Here is a 24316-nt window from a genome sequence, read left to right as displayed (position 1 = left end):
AAATTCTAGCGGTTGGAAATCAATCAAACGATGCGTACCTGTAACTTAATGTCGGGATGATACATGACGTAACCATTTCGGTTGACCATAAATGAATAGCCTGAAGGACCAATCTGTCGGTGACACCGAAGGGAAGCAAAACAGGTTTATGTAAGAACTGTTCAAATTACTTTCCACACTAGCGTTATAATTTCACTGTAATCTACTCGGCACGTGCCTTGTACGTAGGTTCATGATCCTTGAGTTCCTCGAGTGAGACATCCACGCCCATCACTCCTACAATGGTTTGGTCCTTCTGGTGAAAGTGAGGTCGAGGCTGAACATTATATGCAAGCACTGCATGCAAAATCTTATTTTACACGTAGGTGAACACGCTGGCGTAAAGAGCGTGCAAAATATTCGCGCGAAAGGGCTCATCGTGTTTTAATCCTACGCCGCATTATTAGTTATCCTAGGTCATCCGAAAAGCGTTGCGGTTGTTAACAGAGCTGTGAGCACGGAGCAGTAAGCATTAGGACGCTGTCGCCCATCTGAAAAATTGCCGAAAATTAAAAAAAAGTATTCCAGGTAATTAACATTCCGCAACAAACAGCAAATCTTATCCCTAGATTATTGTTGATTGCTTCGCTAGTATCTGCCTGTGACGAGCACGTAAAAATATGACACACAAAATGTTCTAATTAAGCTTCCCACATGTAGTTGACAAGGCTACATTCTTGTTACTAGTGACAAGCTCCTTATCTTTTTTTTTGTAAATTTGGCCGACAACAGGTTTACGGAAGCGAAAATCGAAATGTAGTATTTGATATTTTATAACCTGCACAAACGGTAAGCTAAAAGATAGCGTCAGCACAAGATTGAGTGCTAACCATCCGGGTTTCCTGTTTCGCTATTTGTCCTAAAGGAAACACATAGAGGTGTTTACTCTAGCGTAAAGTTTAAAATATTGTAGCCTCTGGTCAAAAAGAAACAAGCCACTGACCGTTCCATGTGTCTTGTTGTAGACTGGCAGTGTGACTGTTGTTAGCAGACCTATCCCCTGGAAAGTGGAAGAAGGCATTAGAAACCTCTCTCTACACTCTGATGAATCCTCATGTGCTATAAGGAATATTCTTCGCACCCCGGAGTCTTGGTAAAAGTTTGTCCACGTAAATTGCTTGTCCCCAGAGAGCACCATTGGCCGACTGAGCACCTTGAGGTATTCCTGCGAAAAAAGACATTTGTTTTTTTTACTGCACGATGGTAACTAAAGTGCTGTTTTGGCGCCTTCTATTTGTTTCTAACACTCATTGCATTGGCGTTTTTTTCTGTGCCTGCCTCCCTCTCACGATACTATAATTATTAATTTAATGTGCAATAAGCAGGCTGTGTTCATTCTTTGTAGGACTAAGCCTTCCTTTGTTTCACACTTGAGCTCAACGTTTGTCTATATCTTAGTATAAGACCAACACAATAATTTTCCGCTCGAACACGTTTTCACTTGATGGAAAGTTCTCGCTCACCTGTACTTTGTACCTGCTTGCACCAAACGACGTGATGGCAGTAAAGTAACCTGCAGCAATTAAGAACAAACAAAAACAAATTGGTAGTTTCGCCCGAAGGACGAAGCACTCACTACGATAGCAAGGTTTAGCGTTTCGCTTGAACTTCTCGGACGGTGTTCTAATTATACGCGAGCCCAATTAACGCCTGCGATACGTTGATGGTACGCCAAAATTTCTGGCACATTTAAAAACATTACCACACCTAACAGGGCCTGTAATAACATTGCAAAAACGCGACTACGTTGTCAATAAAGAGCCGAACAAGTAACATTACAGCGCTTTCAGGTTTAAGTACTGATATTGTTTCGCACTTTTAATATCTAATAGTCTGAGAAGACTTGAGATGAAACTCATGCCCTGTGAATGTTATGTTTCATAACATTTATTGCAGGTTACCATTTTCAAAATTCTGAGCAATGATTTCGTTAGGAGCGTAAGAACTGGCATGACCAACTTTGGGGATTGAATAGTGCAGCAATATAACCTGCATATAGGGCATGGATAAGCAAAGAGCATACATATGCCTAAACATATGTGGAACCTCAAGGCAACGCCGTCGACGAAAATACGCCTCGAGTGTCCATATAACTGACGTCGTAATAAAAAGCAAAAGAGCGCTATGGGTGCGATAGATGCGGATTGACAAGCCTAAAAAGTGTAATTACCATATAAGAACCACTCTGCCTCCTTTTCATTTGACTGGTGACACGATATTGCCGAGGCATCAAACGCCGGCAGCAGCAGCCGTATCTCGATGAGGGCGAAATGTGAAACCTCATGTGCACCATGGAATTCCGGGCACTCTAACGAACCCTATGTGGTCAGAATTAATCTCGAGTCCTCCCAATAGGGGCGTGCTTCATAATCAGATCGTGGTTTTGGCACGTTAGATCCCAGAATTGAATATCAGCGCCCCGTCAGTGCCGGAGAACGCCAACCGTACCTTGGCAGCAAGAGATGCGCTTGATTTTACCGTTGCATCGAGGAAATGGCCAACTGCATTGCTACGCGTATCGCACCATCGTAAAACGCATTGCCCGGAGGACCGTACCTCGATTTTTGCAAGCGAGAGCCTTGAGTGTAGCGTACGGTATCGGGTGTGGACCGACCACGTAGGTGAAGATACGAATCTGCGAGTCAAAGATAGCACTGATTAGGATACATAACTTCCGAAGCTCATAGCGCAGGTATTCACATTGAAATAAGAATATTGTTATTATTTGTTTTGAACACATATACACGTATACACAGTTTACAGGAAAGGGAAAGCGACGAGCAGGCTGGCAACTGCCACCGCAAGGGGCACAACGCCTGCCTGCTCTTCTGAAGGGAGGTGACAGCAACACAGAAATGGAAGATAGGATAAAGTAGGCAAGTTCCACGCATCACATGTTCAAATCGATCGCATTTTCGGACATTAACTAGTGATACGTGTTCGAACTCTGTTTGATGTGATATTCCTGTGACCACGCTCTTTCTTTTTGCGTTGATTATCTGTCTCGTTATTTCTCTTTACGCCTCGTGTGTCGCCACAAAGGGTATGCACGCACCTTGAGATCAGCGTTCAGCTTTTCAATTAGAGGCGTGGGGTCCTCGGTTCCTCCATCCGTGAAGATCATGATCATCTGAATACATTCCGCACCAGCGTGGCCCGTCTTGTTCTCTTGGAACTGCAAATAACCGGACATTAAAGAGGACAACATAAATAGCAGTTACTGCCGCGGTAACTTCAACTTTCCACACTTGCTTGCACACAGTAGGCATCTTCTGAAACAATAGGTTCCATGATAACGTCGCCTGGCTGTGCAAAAAAAGACATTATATATATATATATATATATATATATATATATATATATATATATATATATATATATATATTGTTACGGTGAAGTGAAGGAAGACGTTGAATTGGACTAGAGAAAGACGAAGTCTGGCGGTTGCCTGAACGCCATATCCATCATTTGTAAATATAAGTTATTTTACACTCGTGGGCCTGCTTTCTTCCCGCAACATTTTGGTGGAAGGTGCGGGGTACAACCACGGAACTTCGCAGCGGACGTCATCTACCTGCTGCCACAATGGCAAATCAACCGACACAAGCGACAACGCCTCGGCAGCCCGTGCCCACGGTCATCCTCACTCACCCACGGGACCCGGGAACATTTTGTGGCACGGACAACGTCGACGTCGAGGACTGGCTTACGATGTACGAGCGAGTGTGCGACAACAACAGGTGGGATCCTACAATGATGCTTGCAAACGTAATATTTTATCTGAAGGGAACTGCGAAGCAATGGTATGACACACATGAAGCTGACCTAACGAGCTGGGATGTTTGCAAAGAAAAAATGCGAGACCTGTTTGGCAGACCTGTCGGTCGTCAGCTGGCAGCTAAAAAAGAACTTGCGTGCCGCGCTCAGACGTCCACAGAATCCTATGTCGTGTACATACAGGATGTGCTGGCCCTCTGTCGCAAGGCTGATGACAACATGACCGAGGCAGACAAGATTGGCCATATATTGAAAGGTATTGCAGACGATGCCTTCAATCTCTTGATGTGTAAGGATTGTGCCACTGTGGATGCAATTATTAAGGAGTGCCGGCGCTTCGAACAAGCGAAGGGCCGCCGCGTCACTCAAACTTTCGACCGGTTGCCCAATACCGCCGCGACATCTTCTTGCGAAGACCCGCCGCGGTTCGTTCAGCCCGCAGGACCGGAAGAAATAACGCGCATCGTTCGCCGTGAGCTTGAGGCCATGGCCCCGGCTCCCGTTCGTTCAGACTGTCGGGAAAGCGTACCCGCTATCTCCCTTATACAAGCGGTCGTTCGGGAGGAAATAGCAAGTTTGGGCATTCCATCTCTCTGCTCAGTCCGCCATACCAACACCTACCAAATTTCTCCGACCGCTCGCTCCCGGACGCAAAGCTTTCCACCACTCCGTCGCAACCCAGCTGAATGGCGCACAGCGGATGATAAACCCATCTGTTTTAATTGTTCCGGTATTGGACACATCGCCCGTCATTGCCGCAACCACTGGTCGTCGCCTCCTCGGTGGTCGTCTCCGAGTCACTACAGCCAAGTACCCGACAATCGCACTTTCTCGCCCTATACGCCGACTAGGAACATCAACGCCGACAGTGCTCCACCAAGATCCAGCCGCTCCCCGTCTCCGCAAGGTCGTAGGTCCCGTTCGCCTCTCGTTCACCGCTCTTCGTCCCCTTCTGCAACCGGTCGCTTCGCTTCGGGAAACTAGGCGGTGCAGCTCCCGGAGGTGAAGCTGCAACTCCGACCCGGCCCACAAATCCTCTATTGACCCTGCCTACATGTGGAAACCTGCTGGACATTGAAGTCGATGGCGTTCCTGTTAGATCTCTCGTTGATACAGGAGCGCAGCTTTCAGTTATGAGTGCTGCTCTCCGCAGCAGGCTCAAAAAGGTTCTGACCCCCGCCGTACCGTGCACCGTGCGAGTCGCCGATGGGAGTACGTCACCTGTCCTTGGAATGTGCACAGCACGTGTGACCATTGGGGGCCATTATACCGTTGTTCTATTTATCGTCCTTGAACACTGCCCACACGACCTAATTCTCGGCCTCGACTTCCTTTCGAAGCACTCTGCCCAAATTGACTGCTCCGCAGGTGTTGTACAGTTGGACCTGCCGCTTCCTGCCGACGCAACCACTTGTGCTCCACACCGCTTATGTGCTGCTGAATTTGCAAGGCTGTCTCCACAGGCTGCTACAAATGTCCTGCTGACGCCCTGTCCTCCCGTACCTGATGGCGAGTACGTCCTGTCGCCGCTTACTGACGTGGTTTTGTCGCGTAATATTGCCCTACCGAGCACCTTAATTCGGATCCGCGAAAACTGCGCTCGCGTGCCCATCCTCAATTTTGGGTTCTCGTCACATGTTTTGCCACACGGTATCGCCATAGCGCATATCACTCCTTTGGAAGAATTTCAGATTTCTTTTTTGACCTCTGAATCCTTCCTCAGTACGAACGGACCTTTGTCATCCACTCCTTCGTACTCGACGCCTGCGGACGATGTTTCTAAGATGATCGCCCCCGACCTTCCTTCCGAGCAAACAACAGCTCTTCGTCATCTCCTGTCATCTTATCGGGACATCTTTGATTTGGACGACCGTCCACTTGGCCAGACATCTGTTGTCACGCATCGCATCAACACCGGTGACGCCAGCCCCATTCATAGGCGGCCATATCGTGTCTCGGCAACAGAAAGGGCCATCATACAGAAAGAAGTAGACAGGATGATGGACAAGGACATCATTGAACCCTCCAGTAGCCCGTGGGCATCACCGGTTGTCTTAGTAAAGAAAAAAGACAACTCGTGGCGCTTCTGCGTTGACTACCGTCACCTCAACCGGATTACAAAGAAGGATGTTTATCCCTTGCCTCGCATTGATGACGCTCTTGACTGCCTTCACGGATCCCAATACTTTTCATCAATTGACCTCCGCTCCGGCTATTGGCAGATTAGCGTCGATGAGATGGACCGCGAGAAAACCGCCTTTGTCACACCGGACGGTCTGTACCAATTTAAAGTCATGCCCTTTGGATTATGCAATGCGCCAGCTACATTCGAGCGCATGATGGACTCTCTCTTGCGCGGCTTGAAGTGGTCTACATGCCTGTGTTACCTCGACGATGTGATTGTGTTTTCGCCGAACTTTGAGAGCCACCTGCGGCGCCTCACAACCATACTCTCCGTGTTTCGCAGGGCTGGCCTTCAGCTAAACTCCTCCAAGTGCCATTTCGGTCGCCGTGAAATTAACATGCTTGGTCATCTCGTCAACGCCGCCGGAATCCAACCTGATCCACAGAAAGTTCACGCCGTGCGAAATTTTCCTGTACCTTGTTCAACGAACGATGTCCGTAGTTTTCTGGGCTTATGCTCTTATTTCCGGCGATTTGTGAAAAATTTTGCGGACATCGCTCACCCTCTCACTGACCTTCTTAAGAAAGACGCCTCTTTCTCTTGGGGACCGCTACAGGAGAAAGCCTTCTCTACCCTGATTGAGCGGCTTACCACTTCCCCGATTCTCTCCCACTTTGACCCTTCTGCGCCCACTGAAGTACGAACTGACGCGAGTGGTCATGGCATCGGCGCTGTCCTCGCTCAGCGTCAACAGGGCCAAGACCGTGTCATCGCTTACGCTAGCCGCCGCCTTTCCACGCCCGAGCGAAATTACTCCATTACTGAGAGAGAATGTCTCGCGCTCGTATGGGCGGTCGCGAAATTTCGACCGTATCTTTTCGGTCGGAGCTTCTGCGTTGTCACCGACCATCACGCCCTCTGCTGGCTCTCCTCTTTGAAGGACCCAACTGGACGACTTGCACGTTGGGCATTGCGCCTACAAGAATATACATTTTCTATTATATATAAGTCAGGACGCCTGCATAAAGACGCTGACTGCCTGTCCCGCAATCCCGTGGATCAACCGGACGATACCGATGCAGACTCGGACATCAGTATTCTGTCCCTCTCCGGCTTCCTCCACATTGGCGACGAGCAGCGCAAGGATCCTGTTCTTCGAACACTTATGGAACGCCTAAGCTCCTCGCCCACTGACCCGTCCCTTCGGATGTTCACCTTGCGCGATGGAACTTTATACCGTCGTAGCGTTCGTCCTGACGGCCCGGAGCTCCTCCTAGTCGTCCCCAAGCACCTTCGACTCACCGTGCTCCAGCAACTTCATGACGCTCCTACTGCTGGACATCTGGGCGTCACTCGTACTTACGACCACCTGCGGCGCCGCTTCTTCTGGCCTGGCATTTATCGCTCTGTGCGCCGTTATGTCGCTTCTTGCGACCTGTGTCAGCGCCGGAAGACGCCTGCTATGCCTCCCGCTGGTTTGCTTCAACCCATTGATATACCTACAGAGCCCTTCTTCCGTGTGGGCCTCGACCTCCTTGGTCCGTTTCCAATTTCCATCAAAGGAAACACATGGATTGCTGTAGCAACCGATTATGCCACTAGATATGCCATCGCACGAGCCCTGCCAAGCAGCTGCGCTACAGATGTCGCCGACTTCTTACTAAAAGACGTCATCCTGCACCACGGCGCCCCTCGCCAGTTGCTGACGGATCGCGGCCGCTACTTTCTATCGAAGGTCGTTGATGATCTGCTCCGCTCCTGTTCTACAGAACATCGGATTGCTACCGCGTACCACCCTCAAACGAACGGCCTCACCGAGCGACTCAACCGCACACTCACTGAAATGCTCGCCATGTACGTTTCCAACGATCACCGCGACTGGGACGTCGCTTTACCATACGTCACTTTCGCATACAACTCGTCCCGTCACGACACTGCCGGATTTTCACCATTTTTCCTTTTGTACGGCCGCGACCCCACCTTGCCTTTTGACACGTTGCTACCTTCCGCAGTACAGTCACCCAGCACTGCTTACGCTCGCGATGCTATTGACTTAGCCGCCCAGGCCCGAGATGTCGCCCGTCATCGCCTCACAGTATCGCAAGCTTCTCAAAAGCGACGCTACGACCTTCGGCACCGAGACCACCATTTTTCACCTGGTTCCCTTGTCCTTCTCTGGACGCCTTCACGTCGTGTCGGCTTGTCGGAAAAATTACTGTCCCGTTTTTCTGGTCCGTACCAGATCTTACGCCAACTGTCCGACGTGACCTACGAGATCGCCCCACTCGGTCAGCCTTCCGTGCCTCCCAACTTAACCAGTGATGTTGTTCACGTCACCAGGCTCAAGCCCTATGTCCCCCCAATAAGTGAGGCTGTTTAACTTGCACCGGGACGGAGCTCCCCCACCGGGAGGGTGATGTTACGGTGAAGTGAAGGAAGACGTTGAATTGGACTAGAGAAAGACGAAGTCTGGCGGTTGCCTGAACGCCATATCCATCATTTGTAAATATAAGTTATTTTACACTCGTGGGCCTGCTTTCTTCCCGCAACAATATATATATATATATATATATATATATATATATATATATATATATATATATATATATATATATATATAATAAAATGCGTCAGCTGCCAAGCGCGCGCCAAAACTCGCTAGAATGTTTAATTGACGAGTGCAGTATTGTTGCATTCTCTTTCTTTGTTATTTCTAAGCACAAGCAATGTATTGGCTCAGTGCTCATCTACTGAGCCAATAACATAGGCGGGCAGACCTGCGTCATATTCAAGAAACCACGGACCTTTTCAAGCCGTTTCTTTACCTTGAGATTCAACATTTGTGCTCATCGGATTGAGATGTTGAAATGAACGGCAAATGAAATTTAAGCTGTTATGATTTTTTCCACTTTGAGCACTTCTGCCAAAGCGCTAAGACTCACACTAGCAGAATAACTTCTAACGGCCTGCGAACACCGTTAGACGCTTTTAGCAGCAATTAACGTTGAAGCCGCCTGTAAAATTAAAACCTTTGCGTGACTTACATCAGCCATCGTGCGGAAGGCGAAGTCCAGTGCGTGTGTCAGGCTGGCCGTGCCACCGTCGGTGACCCGATCAATGCTCTTGGAGAGGATCTGGCGAGGCGAGAAGAAAAAAGGTCGTAAAATGTGCGCCTGCGGCACGAAGCAAGCATGGAAGGAACCAAGGTACAAATGGGACAGCCTACTTGCTAGAGAAGGCGAAATAACAAAATAAGCATGTAAACCGGTTCTTCACACGCATCTGCAAACTTAAGCAACATGGTTGCTCGCAATTTCATTTTTATGTCTTAGTACGAGATATTCCCTAAAAATTTTTGAAAGAGTTCTGCGATATTATTTTGTAAATCTTTTTGTACAGTTGCTTTCGCCTTCGCTGTCCCTGTTTTGCTCATACGAGGATTATGATTGGGTATGATCTTTGGCTGCATTAATTGATTCTGTCCCGTGTCACCCCTCTCACTGAATTCTGCTATGCCTGGACACATAATACGCTTTAACGTCTTTTTCGTCTTAACATTCTTGTACTGGTTCGCCGACTAACCTTCAAAAAGTACCCTGACTACACTTGCCCCGTTATCACGCCAGCGAATATGTGAGGTATAGTGATGCCTGCGAACTGCTGATTTTTTAAATTTTTGGTTGGCAAAACGTGTTTCCGTTTACTTTGTGGCGCTTCTAAAAAAAACTTACTTTCGCGAGAAATGCAAGACGTGACCACTGCTTTATCGCGGTAGGCCAGTTACTATGACGTTGCTTTGCTGAGGTCGATTCGCAAAAAAAAGAAAAAAAAGAGCACGCTTGTGTATTTATATTTAGGTGCGCGTTAAAGAACAACATCGTTCGAAAATTAACCTCGAGTCCTCCACTACGGCGTGCCTCACAATCAGATCGTAGTTTTGGCACGTGAAATCCCATAATTTATTTCAAATTTGTCACCTCTCATTTACCGCAGGAGATATCACAATCCCCAACGTCTTTCTTTTTTTAAATTTATTTAAGCGTTTCGTGTTGAGGGCTTTCACATTATAAATTCTAGTCAGCTTCGTTCGTCATACATATTCGCTTCGAATGCTGGTTATCGCTGTTGATCCGGGGGCAGACAGCTACGTCTGCAAATGTCATTCACATTGAGGTGAAGTAGTGGCACGTATAGAAACGAGAAATATTCTGGATCAACCAATGCAAGCATCAGCTTCAATAAACTCTGAGGCTTTAGCTCACAGGAGAACAATCAGCAGCCGGAACTGGGACTAGGGTACAAAAAAATAGGGTTTATGTTTCTCTAGCCTCTCTAGATTCACTTCGTGTTCATATTTCCCTCTGGCCAGTAGCGATTCTATTTAACGTGTGAACGCTCATTTAATACGTTGCCCCCGCTTTGCAAATAAAAAAAAACATCGTGGTAGTATGTTGTTATACTGCGCAGTATCGTCCATGTCTTATTATGGCGGGAATGCCTTACCCTTTTGTTGCGCCTGTTGGCTTGAACCAGCGTGTCGAAACAGGATACCCATCGAACTTCGCCCGCGAACTGAAAAAAAAAGAGAAGAAATAATTACACAGCAAAGATCGCAACAGCGACGATGCCGAACAAATCCTGCAGAATTGTGTAATTCACCTGAGAGACCTTGCGGCATTTTGCACACATATTTAAAGGGCGCTTTCTCAAGAACATGACAAAGTGCTTTACAATTACCGTATAAAGTCACGCGCGATCTAACAATTTAATTTTATATTCACTACTTTAAAATTATTTTCTTTCTTTCGCTATCTCTATATTCTTAATTTCCTTTTTTTTTTTACTCTGAAGGTGGTTAGAGCAGAATACAGTTCAAACGTAGCCTGGCCGAATAACCTAATGCCTTTATTTCTTTTCTTCTTTCTGCGACTACAACTTGCCAAACGTAAGAACGCGTTCATTCATAAGTGCATCCAAATATCTGATCACGCAATGAGATGCACAGGCGAGTACTTATAGTTTCTTTTTTTTTTTGTTCAGCTATACTAGCGACACGCCCAGGCTGATCGCATCTTACAGAGAAAAATAATTGATTCATACCGAAGCCACATTGACGAAATCGTTTTCTTCAAAAGTCTTCAACACCGACTTGACAGACAACTTCATGATCTCCATGGATGGCCCGTGCATGCTTCCGCTCCTGAAAGTGCGACAACGGGCGTAGCAAACATATTTTCGATGCAGTCTCCAAATAAGGGTGCAAGCAATGGTGGTGTGTTTTCAGATTAAATATTGTCATTTGCTACACGACGGACCTTTCGACGTATAGAAACTGTCCGCTCTAGAGTAAACCGTAGTTTGGTTTTTAGACTGAAAATTTTCTCAAAACAATAATTTGGTAGCGCGACGATGTTAACTTGTGACATAGGAAGCTGCAAGAGAGTTCCTGCTCTTTCGAAAGCCTTGAGTGACGGCCCTTAATTCTCAGTGCGCAGACGTTCCAATCTTAACTTCCAGAGACTAATGTTTGTTAGCCGATAAGTAGCCATAAGACTCATTATTTGTGAGTCCTTAAGTCCAATCTTACACTGTTTCAGTGCTGAGTGTTGAAATTGCCAAATTGCAATGTGAAATATTCGTAGCTTAGTGGCGATGATAGTAGAATAATGAAAGAAAGCATTGGTTCTATAAAGAAGAAACCTTCATATCAGGCTTCGGTATCGCTTGATCGTGAACCTAATAGAGAAAGATCAACTTACGTGTCCATCAATACGATGACATCCTTCGGTGAACTGGAACCGTCTATAAACCTGTGAAACAAAAATGTTCTAAGCGAATATTTTTGGAGCTACGGCAATTAACTACAAATAACATATACAGTTAACGGCTCATTGATAAGTAATAAAACCGCATCCACGATTCCACAGTGGTTTTCCGAAAGGACCACACCTTCGTGCGTCCAAACTTAGCGTAACTCTTTATGGAGTGAATTTTGCTTAACTTACCAAGGTCTCATCCGGACGTCGAACAGGTCGGGCTTTCCAGGGGCGACCTTCCAACGATTTGCTGAAATGCAAAATAAATTGAAATTCTAAATGTTCTTTATATTTTCGGTTGACTTATAGACCATTGTGTTGTCACGCAAGAATGAATGACGCACGGTGAAGTACTTGTAAAAAAAGTTCCTCTAGAAAAATATATGCCCGCAAAAAAATGACAATTCAACGAATTTTTGGCGTTGACTTAGGCATAGCCTGAGCTTCTCTAAGTAATGTTCACAAGTCTGTTATGAGCTATCTTCTTTCTTTTTTTTTTACTTTAAGAAACTAGAGGCTCGCCGAAATACATGTCAGACGTGAGAAGAGTGATAGTTGAATAATCCTTACAACCGCTTATCTAATACATAATGAGATCTGCTAACCTCTTAGCTGACGTTATTCAGTCGTAGCACTCTGTTTGTGAGACATTCATTCATTTGCACCGCTTACCACTGTTCTCTATTGCTAACCGAGAAATTTACAACGACTCTCGCGAAGAAAACGAAGCCCCACAGGCGTGCATCAGTGAGTCTGTGAACCATATCCTAACTACACGTTACACAACTTCGCTAGAAACATAATCGTAGCGTTTCCTGAAGTTACTCGTAACATGGTCACATACCACAAGAACACGCGTAACATCAAGGAGCATGCAAATAAATTATCATAGAAATCTGTGAGCTCTATCAGCTCCCTTCCGAGAGGTCGCATGAAGGAGCGAATTAGGCACAGGGATTTCAATGGCGTTCGGTTTCAGTAATCATTGAAAACGGCCGTGTGACGGTGGTACTGGAAGCGTAACGCACGATGATAATTGGCCAATTTTTCAGTTTACTAGGCGATGAACGTAGAGATTGATAGCGAGTCTGTACAGGATGGACGAATGATTCAACATTTAACTTACACAAAACTCTCTCCCCACTCACACACTTCTTAGAACACTACTCGATCGCAGCATCTATGTTGTTGTCCTCGTTGTTTCCTCAACCCGTAGTTCTAGATTTCCTCACGACATCCATCTTCCTCTTTCTCATTCTCCATTTTCAATTCTGTCTTGCTGCTCTCCGCCTGTCTGGTCATCTGAGTGCGCCTCGAGAAGGCATGCCTTCCAGTGCGACAGCCACCACCAGCTCCTTAGACAGTATGCATCGAAAGCTAAAATATATATACTGGTAAATATACATTCGCCTATAGGGATTTCTTGCGCCTTATGGCATGAACCGGCAACTGAATTAACGTCCCCGAGAGTGATCGATGAGCGCAGAAAACTGCTGTAAAGTGCGCCGAGAATGAAACAGCCCCTCGAATCTGGCGACTGCCGCGCATAGTGTCCCATGAGTAATGGCGAATGTCGATGCCGCAGAGCTGTAACGCCGCCTGCCTTGGCGCCGGCGGCGGCTTTCCATGCGTGCACACTTGTTCGGCGGCGCGGTTCCACTCCGTGAACCAACAGAAGAGGCGCACGTTGAGCTCCGGTGGAGACTGATGATGGAAGAGAACATTAACGCGCCCGCCGGAGCCGATCCCTGCGCTTTCGGCGCGAAGAATGTCCTCCTTTTCTTCGGTCCCTATAACCATCCTTTCTCACTTTTTTTTTCCTTTTCTTCAGTCGATCCTTCTTACCGTCCACATTCCTTCTTTTTTTGTTCTTGTTCATTTATTCTGTTGCGTATTCAGCGCTGTGACTCACTGGTTATGGCGCGGTGCTACTTAGCATGACGTTGCATATTTGATCCTCAAGCCATTACGGCTGTACTGCGATGGCGACAGTATGCAAAGGCGGTTGCGGATGTACATTTTCTTGCTGATTGCTATTACCGATTGGCATTATATCATTACGTAATATTATATGTCATATATTACTATATATTACCGATTGGCTATTGAAGAGGTTAAAAGCTTAAAAGTCAGAGGCTGGAACAGTGGTATTTAGTAACATATTGTGCATTTGCGATAGCCTTCCGTCGTTCTTCATTTACTAATATGTTAAAGTGTGAACAAGAGAAATACGTTCAACGGAATATGCAAATTTAAAATTATGCTACATTCTGACAATTGCGTACCCATTAATGGGCATAACAGGAGAAGCGCACCCCATGAGGTTCGTCGTCGTCGTCATCATTCCCCCCCCCCCTTTTTTTTTTTCTTAACTACTTCGCAGTGCTCGAGTGCTGCATTATTCTTGCACTTTCGGCCGATAGCACCCTTACGCTTCAACAGAGCATGTTATCAATGATTGCTCTAAATATCTTATGTGACCAGAAGCGGCTTGACTGACGTCCTTTCCCAGTAAGCAATGTTCTTGGACCGCGGCCTTGCCCTTACAAGTGTTTGTCAGAACCAACATGACCTCCCCCTACTACTTTTTTTTGTGTGTGTGATGGAATATTAATCTCATGGTCTGCATGCAAATCACTGGCATAGCAGAGTTGTTGCTTCAAAACATCGTTCATACCCACGCGGGGATTGGCCACACTCAATGAATTCAAACGTACATCCAACAATATAGTAAAAGGGTAAAGGCGAACTTTCAGAACGAACCATTTGACAAATAACTGCAAGCACAGATTTTGAAAGTTCATAACATAAACTAAATAAATAAAAAAAATGAAAATAGACTGATAGCTTCACACAGCACTGGTCGTCGTCTTCTTTTTTTAAAATGCTTCCGCGCGATGGAATCCCGGCCACGGCGGCCGCATTTCGATGGGGGCGAAATGCGAAAACACCCGTGTACTTAGATTTAGGTGCAGGTTCAAAAACCCCAGGTAGTCGAAATTTCCGGAGCCCCCTACTACGGCGTTCCTCATAATCAGAAAGTGGTTTTGGCATGTAAAATTATATAATTTAATTTTTGTAAATGTTCATGTAACGGCAATGCTGTCCCTTCCAAAGTGCACGTTTATACGCTCAATTATGGACGCTGTGTGATGGGTGACAGTCCCGATTGCCGGACTGTGCTTCCAGTGCCCGTATATAGTGACACTCCTTGTGTACTAGTGAGATGTGATCGTGTGTCCAGCCCTTAGTCAGGTGTTCTCTTTTTTCTTCTTGCTTGCTTTTCTTCCATCTCGTAATTTAGAATTTTGGTATAGCCGGCTAAAAACATGTTGTCTGTCCATTTCCCTACATTAAAAAAAAGTAACAACACATTCGTCACCTAAACACATTGGAAGCCTTTGCGCCACTGCGCCATCTTTGTTCACGTAAGCCAGGAGGGCGCTCTGCTCCTTTCCTGCTGGGACTACACCGCTGGGAAGGAGGACTTCACTGCTGGGACTACACCGATTCTAATAAACCTCAGTTGATAGTCCAGTCGTTGTGGTGTGAACCTCTCCTCTTGTCCTTTGTGTTTTTGACTGGTTTTTTCGTTTGAGTATGTACCAACTGGCCCAGATTTCAACCCTTCCCAAATGTCCCGTCCCAACGAGCCCACGCAGCACGCTGTACCGTTACGTCTCCGAGTTGCTTTCACTTGTCTGTTACGCTGCACTCACGTTGCTTGCACCTGAGCCCATAGCGCAGGGTCTTGCCGTCGCGTCGTACGGGAGGACACACGGAGAGAGAGAGAGAGAGAGAGAACGAGGGACGTATATACATCAGAGCTGGTTGCGCTTCCCCTCCTCGGCCCGGCTCGCGCCGACTGCTTCCAGAGACAAAATCGATCAGGCTGACACGGTGCTCCGCTGTGCGCGGCGCCGACGAGCTTCGATTGGAAACCAGGCCACTGCACGACTACTTTTGGCGGCCCACCTTTCCCCACACGCTCGGCCAAGCCGCACAAAGAGAGGTTGTGGCCGGCGAGGCATAGGAAATGCACCGCCCCCGCCGCCGCCGCTATCAGCGCAGCCACAGAGACAGCGGCGATATCGTGATCCTTTTCCCTTTCTATCTTTTCTCCTTCTTTCTTTCTTTCCTTCTTTCTTTCTTTCTTTTTTTCCTTCTTTCTTTCTTTTCTTCTTTCTTTCTTCATTTTCTTTTTTCCTTCTATTTTGCCAGAGGTACCGCGTATTTCCGACGTCTTTCGAAACGTTAAGGTTCCATCTCCTTCCCCGTTACCGGTCGGCATTTCTTTTCTGGCTTATAGCTTTCGTAGTCTCGCCGGTGTTGGACTGCGCTTGACCCGTTTTTCTCTCTCTCTCTTTCTTATTAGTTTTTCTTTCTTTTTTTTGTATCTGAAGGGCAAAACGTTTGAGACTCATCAGACTTCGAGTACGCCAGACAGGTCGGGCTGAACGACAAGACAGATGATATTGAGAAGGCGGGCTCGTCATCCACCGCGAACTCTCCTAACGCATTTTCGTGGACCTCCGCGGAGAAACAGCAAACGTAAGATAAGGAATTACAGTTCTCAACGAGTATAGGAAAAAGCAGGAACAGACGTTAAGACAAGGAGGTTAGCCAGTTCTCAGACCGGTTGGCTGCCCTGCGCTGGTCAAAGAGGGCAAGGGGAATAAAAGATAATATAAAAGAGATATTGCAAAAAAAGGAGTGAACTCACATTTGAGTTACGTGGTCCGAACATGCATAACAAAAGGCTCCGAATTGAGTTAGTCTTGTGGGTTTCTTCAACGAGCCTTCAAAAAGCCCGGTATACGTGCGAGTGCTTGGCAATCCACCGCCATCGAAATGCGGCCGGCGTGGCTTGGAGTGTATACTAACGGAAACACCTCATCTGAAGTACAGATCTGCGTAGAGCAGGGCTTCCATCTTCACCTTCCAATGAACTCTTTCACTTGGTCTCTTTCTCTTCACAAGCTCGAAGTGGTTCGTGGCGAGCGCTTACCGCGGATTTGACGATTTACCACAGTGCGCTTAATCGAGCGCGCGCTCTTAACTTCCCCCCGCGCATCCCTCATAGCTATTCTTCCCCTTTCTTGCGTTACTTCCAATTTTCAGTATTTTACGACATTTAGTTCATTTGCGTGTTTGAGCTTGCGTGTCTGTGTTTACACGTCGCGTATTTGCGATGTGCGCATGTGCGCGCGTCTCTCGTTTACGCATGCGCATCCGTGTTTGCGCGCGTTGTTTTACACTAGCGCAAGTGCCTTTAGATGTCTTTTCAAGCGCTTGCTTTGTCGCAACAAGAACATCACCGAAAAGAAGTTTGATCACTATTTCTATGATGTTAACGTTGGCTCTTAACGGTGTAATATTGATGCAACCATGAATTGTATGATTTAAGCTGGCATTCAGGCGAATGGCACGAAACCTCTCAGAATCCTAAAGATGTCGTGAAACTGTCCCGACAGCTGTTTCTTTTACGGGTGTGGATGCTGTACAAGCGCTGCTTTGCCTAGATAGAAGCTTCATCTACCGTTGCACAAAGCGGTTCACGTGGTTCTGCGAATCATCTCTTTCGATAATGAATAATGAAACTTACTTGAATACGCCCCCTCCCCTCCCCCCCCCCATATCACTGTTGAAAAACGAACCTAAACAGTTTACGAGTTATCTGTATATTTCTTTAAACCGTTTCGCTTTCTTGATTCTTGTGTCTGTTTGATACACTTAAAACGTCCTACAATTTCTGTAAACGAAAGTCATTCGCAAACTTATATACGTCAGTACATTGTGGTGTCGAGGCTCCCGAGACTGCTTGCCGAAAGTCAACAGACATGAGTCGTCAAAAAAAATTAGCGCTGTAGTGGTTGATGTACAATCCACAGAGTCTACAGCGCGAGGCGTCCGCAAATGTCATGTAAGGTGCCTCGGTTTCGTAAAGCCATGCACCCTGTCGCTCTCCATGGGGAGTAAGCTTCGTGCGCGTGCTGAGCACGTACCTGGGAACATCCGCATGTACCCGACTTTGCTTCCGAAGTACTGCCACAGGAGATCCGGGTCCTTCTCGGCATTCTGTCGAAAGGCTGCGTCCAAGGCCTGCGACCACTTGAGTCCGTTCAGTACCTCGGCGTCTGCGAGGGAGTGACGGTCACACCTTCCCCGACTCCTTCCACTCGGTCTTTCTTTTTTTTTTTGGCTTTTTCGCGAAGCTTTCAAGAGGAAGCTTTATCATCACCAGCATCATCATCATCATCAGCCTGGTTACGCCTACTGCAGGGCAAAGGCCTCTCCCATATTTCTCCAACAACCCCGGTCATGTACTAATTGTGGCCATGCCGTCCCTGCAAACTTCTTAATCTCATCCGCCCACCTAACTTTCTGCCGCCCCCTGCTACGCTTCCCTTCCCTTGGAATCCAGTCCGTAACCCTTAATGACCATCGGTTATCTTCCCTCCTCATCACATGTCCTGCCCATGCCCATTTCATTTTCTTGATTTCAACTAAGATGTCATTAACTCGCGTTTGTTCCCTCCCCCAATCTGCTCTTGTCTTATCCCTTAACGTTACACCTATCATTCTTCTTTCCGTAGCTCGTTGCGTCGTCCTAAATTTGAGTAGAACCCTTTTCGTAAGCCTCCAGGTTTCCGCCCCGTAGGTGAGTACCGTGAGAAGCTTTAGCTCGAGTCCAACTCCGATGCGGCCTATTCAAATACATGTAAAACGCAAAAACGTTTTCCTGAGGTAACCCCACAGCCGATTTTAATTAAATGTGTTGCATTTGAGAGAGACAGTAACGTTCTAGTGGCTGTTGGAAGCGGAATTTCGATTTAGGTCATGAATATTGTTAAAAAGATTTTGAAAATGTCAAATGTTTGGAAAAAATAGAAGCACGAAGTTTACAAATTCCTATCTCTGCATGAAGAACAGATATCGCGTTTCTGTAAACGGCATCCATTAGATCATTCAAGGCTACCAAATTCGATGCGTCATTTTATAACTTACGTGAATTGGTCAAGTTGTTTACAAAGGTTCTGCAAAAGCTGTATTTCCATGTTACTAAATTTTTGAAGATTCATGTGTGACACATCAATTTTGTCCGCTATAGATGTACTATTAGATGCAATTCACAGAACGGTATTATCGCGTTTCGTTGTTGAGTTACAGAATTGTAAGCTTGATAGATTCGTTTTTCGAAAATTTTTAATTTTTGCCAATATTTCATAAAAAAAAATGATGACCTGAGTCAGAAATTCGAAACCAGCAGTCACTAGAACATGAGTTTTTATTTCAAACGCAACAAACCTCGCCAAATTTGGTGCTGTGGTTGCCGAGAAAAACGAGTTCTCCTTTTACATGTATTTAGATAGGAGCACCCGAGCTAAAGCTTCCTCCTAAGATCTGCTTTCCCCACTCTCGTGTCCGCGTGTAGAAAAAATTCGCGAATATTGTGCGATGCCGGGACAACCCGCGGCGGAGGTGCAGTTCGCCATTAAGGTGCCCAAATACACAGCTCGCTGGTCATCCTTCTTCACAGAGTGGAAGGCACTGTGTTTCATTTTTTTTCTTGTCGCGTACCGAACTGGGGCTGAATAGAAGAAGCTTTTCATTCATAAGTGTTCATTTACCCTTGGCCCGCCACCCTTACTAATGATATGAAACGTCAAATTATTATGCGAAGCATATTACGAGAGCTCAACCCAGCTCCTCAGGCGCGGCGGTGTCGCCTTGAAACCACGTGACACTGTGACGTCACGACAGAAAAGAAACGGGGCTCCAATTAGCGCCGTCGCTCGCGGCGTCGCCCCCCGCATCGGACGCGGTGAGCGTCGAGCAACGCAGCGTTCGGCGCGACAACGAAATGTGCGCCTGAGCAAGCGCCGCACGCCTGAGCCGACGCCGACGACACCGGCTTTTCTGCGACACGAGCTCCTTAACGCTGTCGCGTTAAAATAAAGGCTAGTATGCTTCGCATCCTGGGCTTAACCTTAGCTAAGCCACAGCCATTTTTTTTTTCTCTCTTTTATGCAGAAAAAGCGTGAAGTTTCTTGTATACCATGCTATATGTTGTCATCTCTAGAATTAAATATTTTCTCCACATTATTTAAACACAGACAGTATAGATACGTCAACATCCCTTTTTCTGTGATTATTAAAGTCATTGGCCTCATATTACCAACAACAACAAAAATTATTCGCTGGAATCCTTTGCAAGCACATATTACATGTAATATGTTCTTGCGAAGGATTCCAGCGAATAATTTTTGTAGCCAGTGGTGACATCGGACACATCACTAGTGAATGAGGCCGTCCATTCACAAAGAGTGCTTACGAACTAAAAACTGCGTGAATTTGGCCACTTGTTTAGGACGCATGCAATAAAGAGATAATTACGGTATACTCCGTCGGTAGGTAAATAAAACGGCAAAAAACTGGCAAATCGTGTCACGACTACCAGAGCATCATCATCCCGTTCAGGCATTCAGCACATTCATGTGGAGACGCTGTCGTCAGCGTGGGTTTGCGAAACAGGCATAACTTGCTCACTTTCCGCCGCTCTTGCGAAATCTAAATGACGTGCGACCCGAAAATCTTCGCGTTTTACGCAAGCGGAAGTATTCAGCAGGTACTGCTGTTTCTCTTACACGGACGACTGTCTCCAAAGTTCTATATTTTACTAGTCACTCGATCAAATGACCACCCGATGGTATAGCGTGACTCAGCTGCAAGCAAAACCTATCAACGTATGGTAGTTAGAGATGAACTTAACTTCAAACCAAACATAACACCTTTATGCCTCTTTGATTTGCAACATTCCCCATTAGGTAGTAGCCACCAGGGGAAATGTCCCGGGGCGGGAGCACTTCTTCTAAATCCAGAACACCTAGCCGCGGGCGCAATTTTGATTTCTTTATTTTCCACACGACTACCTACAACTCTACTTTGAATTTTCCGCAGAATCGTTCGAAAAGCTGAGGAGAAATATCACCTGAGCATTGATGTATGTTGGCGATACCGTAGACGCTTATCTTGCAGCTTGGGGCAGCCTCATCATCGATGCCGAGTGCTTACAGGAATGACGGGCCTCGGTTCAGTAATTGCAATCTGTGTTCTTAATTTGTTTCATAATTTTATTTGTGAGATTTAATCAACCTAGTGGTCATTATGGAATGGTTTCTTATCTCCACTACTGTTGTAAATTTCCGCTAGCTACAATTGTCATTATGTCTCGAATCCCGTGTTTCTTAACCATTAGAAACAGTGCCCGCTGACCTTCCCGGCATATACATCGCGCTTCAGAGAACTTCTAGTGTGCGAACTGGTTTCTATAAGCCCATAGCTCAAAACCTAAATGAAGTTTGGCTAGCCGTACCTGTTTAAAGCTACACTAAACATAATTTTAAATTTTGGTTTGTGTGCTTCCGAAATTTGGATCGAGACTCCGTATCAACGTAAAAACATCGCTTAGTTTGTAATTATTCTTGAGGCGGGAGCAAACTAATCTCCATCACATTGCGTGGCCTCTATGCGCTGATTTAAACGCCCATTTCTAATAAAATTATATATATATATATATATATATATATAGCTAGAGGCTTAGTTGCGTTGGTTTCGTTGTAGCTACAGCGTTCCCGAAAAATGGGATGGACGCAAATGCGCCTGCCCGTGGAGGACTCGGCACATTCATTCCTCTTTGAGTACAGCCTCTCCGAAGTTCACACTTGACGCCAACTTGAAAGACGCAGCGCTCTGTCTGCATTCTCAGAAAAACACCTGCTCGCAAGCAGCTTCGCTAGAGCGGATATGAGTTCAGGCTTCCGCGCAAGCCCCTCCGCGCCGGAGCTAGTCTATTGGTTTCGAACTCATTTCGTGGCGCTATAAGAGAAGGAGCTGAGGCGCCATCTAGGGTTGGCATCGCGTATCGTAGAAGGCCGCATTTGTATGGAAGCCAACTCCGGGTTCCAGAAGTCATTGATTAGAAGGGCTCGAGATAGGACCGTATCCGAGAGAGGGGGAGGGGAGAGAGAGAGAGGGAACACCCGACAGCACCCACCTAGACCCTACGAGCACTCCTTGCCCTCCCGCCATTTCGTTTCTCGAAAAAAAGAAAAAAAAACTGTGGCTACGAGTCGCGATCTCTTCATTGCTATACGCTCCCTTTTTAGGCATGAGTGGTTGACTATGGTAAAAAAGGAATAAAACCCGACCACCAACTGATTTTTTTAACAACCATATTGTCCCTGAACATTGCTACAATCTCACGTAACGCATGAGTTTTCGATTGTTTCTGTCCTTTACCGTAGAGGCTTGACTCGTACGTATTGTCAACGCGTGCTATTATACAAGTAGCGCAACTCATATGCGACATTTCGTGGTCTGCCTATCTAACATGACTAAGCCAGCTATTAACCCTCGGGAATACAACTTATTTATTTATTTATTTATTTATTTATTTATTTATTTATTTATTTATTTATTTATTTATTTATTTATTTATTTGTTGAAAATGGAGAGTAGGATAAATACAAGGGATTCCCACCTTCGTCGAAGATCTCCAGCGGGACGTGAACGCCAGAGTAAGTCTCGTTCACGAAGCGGTGAAACTTTTCGCTGTAGCGCAGCGTGCCGTCGCTTTCCGTGAGTTCTTTCATCAGGACGGCGCCCACCTCGTCCCGCTGAAAGGAGGAGAGAAAAGACGTGGTGTTCGGTTTACAACCTCTGACGTCGGTGCCACTCTACGGTCCATCGCGCTACGGCTTTGTAGGCTATAGTTACAGGTGTGAGAGTGCGTGTAACTTTTTTGTTGTTGTTGTTTAGAGCTGTATTGAAAGCAAAGGCTCCTTCGAGTCATCACTAACGTTGACAGAATCAAGCGCTTCACTGGGTGTTCGGTGTTACGCTTTTCTCGTTCCTCTGTGTTTTCGTGCAAGAAAAGAAGCAAGTATTGAAGGAAAGTGAAAACGCAGGAGCTGCAAACAACGATAACACCGAAAACGTGAGCTCTTGCATGTCGAGTTGCGCGGGATGGAAAGATAGTGTGAACTGTAGAGTAAGTGCTACTTTATGTAAGTAAGTCATAGTAAAGAAAACGCTGACGAAGATCGTACCACGGCTGAAACGTTAGTAATTAAACATGAATTTTTTATGTGTCTGCTCCTTATTTCTAAACTATATATATCTAATGTCACCAAGAGCTTGACAATGCACACCCGACGATGATAGACCAGGTCCTGCACCGCCAAGATGGAGTTTACGCTTAACCTGTACTACTGTCCCGAATTTGAAGTAAAACTTACGATATTACTAGATAAACTCAAGTGCAAGGCGGCACCAAGCTCAAATGCAAGCGATATTTTGTTTCCGTGAGGACATTAGATGTTTAGAAGGGTGGTGCTTCGGCTCCTCCTAAACTTTCACCATGATACATGGTGTGGCAGGGAACGGGAAGCCGTGTGGGTCGTTGCGATTTGGAAAACGCACAACGCATTGCACTTGTGAATACCTGGTGTTGCTAGCTGAACTCAGAAGTGTTCGAAACTGTATCGCAGTTGACAGGTGACGTTCAGGCGGAGCGACTGCCGGCAACTCTTGCAACGCTAGGTCCGCCTGCAGCAAGTCACGCGCCTCCTCCTTTATATATATATATATATATATATATATATATATATATATATATATATATATATATATATATATATTGAAGTTACTCGAGTGACTTCTGTTGAGACTGTTTTACACTGAAACGCTATGCATTGCCCTCATTCAGTGAGCGAACGAAACAAAGTTCGAGTTCTTTAGTATCAATGAAATTGTTTGGTTAGATGGAAACTTGAACGGAGGCTTCATGCAATGCTCCTCGCTTGTTCGGCAGCCACCTTAGACACACCTTATCATTACCTCTGTCCCTATCTGCATGTAATGAACGTCACAGTAATAATAATATCAATGAAGAAGTCTGTAGTAGATCAACAGAAATTCTAAGCTGCCGAGCGTTCAGAACAGAAAATAACGAGAGTGGCCCCGTCCTTGTCTTCACTAAATTATTCACTTCGCCCGCATCCGGCACCGATGTTATGGCATTCTTTTTTTCTGTGTGCGGTTCCATGCGCATCCTTGCTTCTTCTCGATAATACTGTGCAGCAATGCAACACTAGTACTTACCTAAGCATACCACGGGGCCAGATAACAAAAGTTATGTGCAAATCGTACTGTTTCCTTACTTCACGATGTCTTTGTGCTGACTAACCACGGTAAAAGCAATAAAATGGCTACGATAGCCGCTAATCACGGGGCACCTTTAGCGAAGGGCCATACTCTGACTCAATCACTTTCTAGTATGCTTTCTCGCTCCTTTTTTTTTCTGACGGCACGCCCTGTCACACGGCAGAATACAGTTAAATGAATCTCTGCAGGTCTTCCCATCGTCTATGACAATACGTGTACAGTCTGGGCACTACCACGTGACCGTCATTTCCAACGTAACAAGCGTGACAACTCCTAACCGCGACAGGAATCTTGTCAATGCATTCCAGCGCCTTGCGACGTCAAGATAATT

General features: G+C 46.1%; 2 protein-coding genes across 3 annotated transcripts in view; one reads left to right on the top strand and one right to left on the bottom strand.

The window, feature by feature from the left end:
- The window catches only part of LOC135913958 (voltage-dependent calcium channel subunit alpha-2/delta-1-like), a 154910-nt gene that overhangs the window by 25279 nt on the left and 105315 nt on the right, over positions 1-24316 (bottom strand). Inside the window, exons 5-18 of one of the 2 annotated variants that reach the window (XM_070538859.1) lie at positions 22301-22436; positions 17763-17894; positions 11947-12007; positions 11701-11751; positions 11042-11141; positions 10445-10513; positions 8986-9075; positions 3095-3214; positions 2596-2674; positions 1503-1552; positions 1121-1204; positions 983-1039; positions 218-295; positions 39-113 (exon numbers count right to left, since the gene is read on the bottom strand). In XM_070538859.1, coding sequence (XP_070394960.1) covers positions 39-113; positions 218-295; positions 983-1039; positions 1121-1204; positions 1503-1552; positions 2596-2674; positions 3095-3214; positions 8986-9075; positions 10445-10513; positions 11042-11141; positions 11701-11751; positions 11947-12007; positions 17763-17894; positions 22301-22436 — 1182 coding nt within the window. Of the gene's footprint in view, positions 1-38; positions 114-217; positions 296-982; positions 1040-1120; positions 1205-1502; positions 1553-2595; positions 2675-3094; positions 3215-8985; positions 9076-10444; positions 10514-11041; positions 11142-11700; positions 11752-11946; positions 12008-12883; positions 12986-17762; positions 17895-22300; positions 22437-24316 lie in introns of those variants that run through there. The other variant, XM_065446670.2, reaches the window with a different exon arrangement.
- Positions 1-24316, top strand: part of LOC135913959 (uncharacterized) — a 614840-nt gene that overhangs the window by 535813 nt on the left and 54711 nt on the right. The gene's annotated exons all lie outside the window — the stretch shown is intronic.

Source organism: Dermacentor albipictus, chromosome 5 (genome assembly GCF_038994185.2).
Source record: "Dermacentor albipictus isolate Rhodes 1998 colony chromosome 5, USDA_Dalb.pri_finalv2, whole genome shotgun sequence".
NCBI classification, from domain to species: domain Eukaryota; kingdom Metazoa; phylum Arthropoda; class Arachnida; order Ixodida; family Ixodidae; genus Dermacentor; species Dermacentor albipictus.
This window is presented reverse-complemented; position numbering and strand designations above follow the sequence as displayed.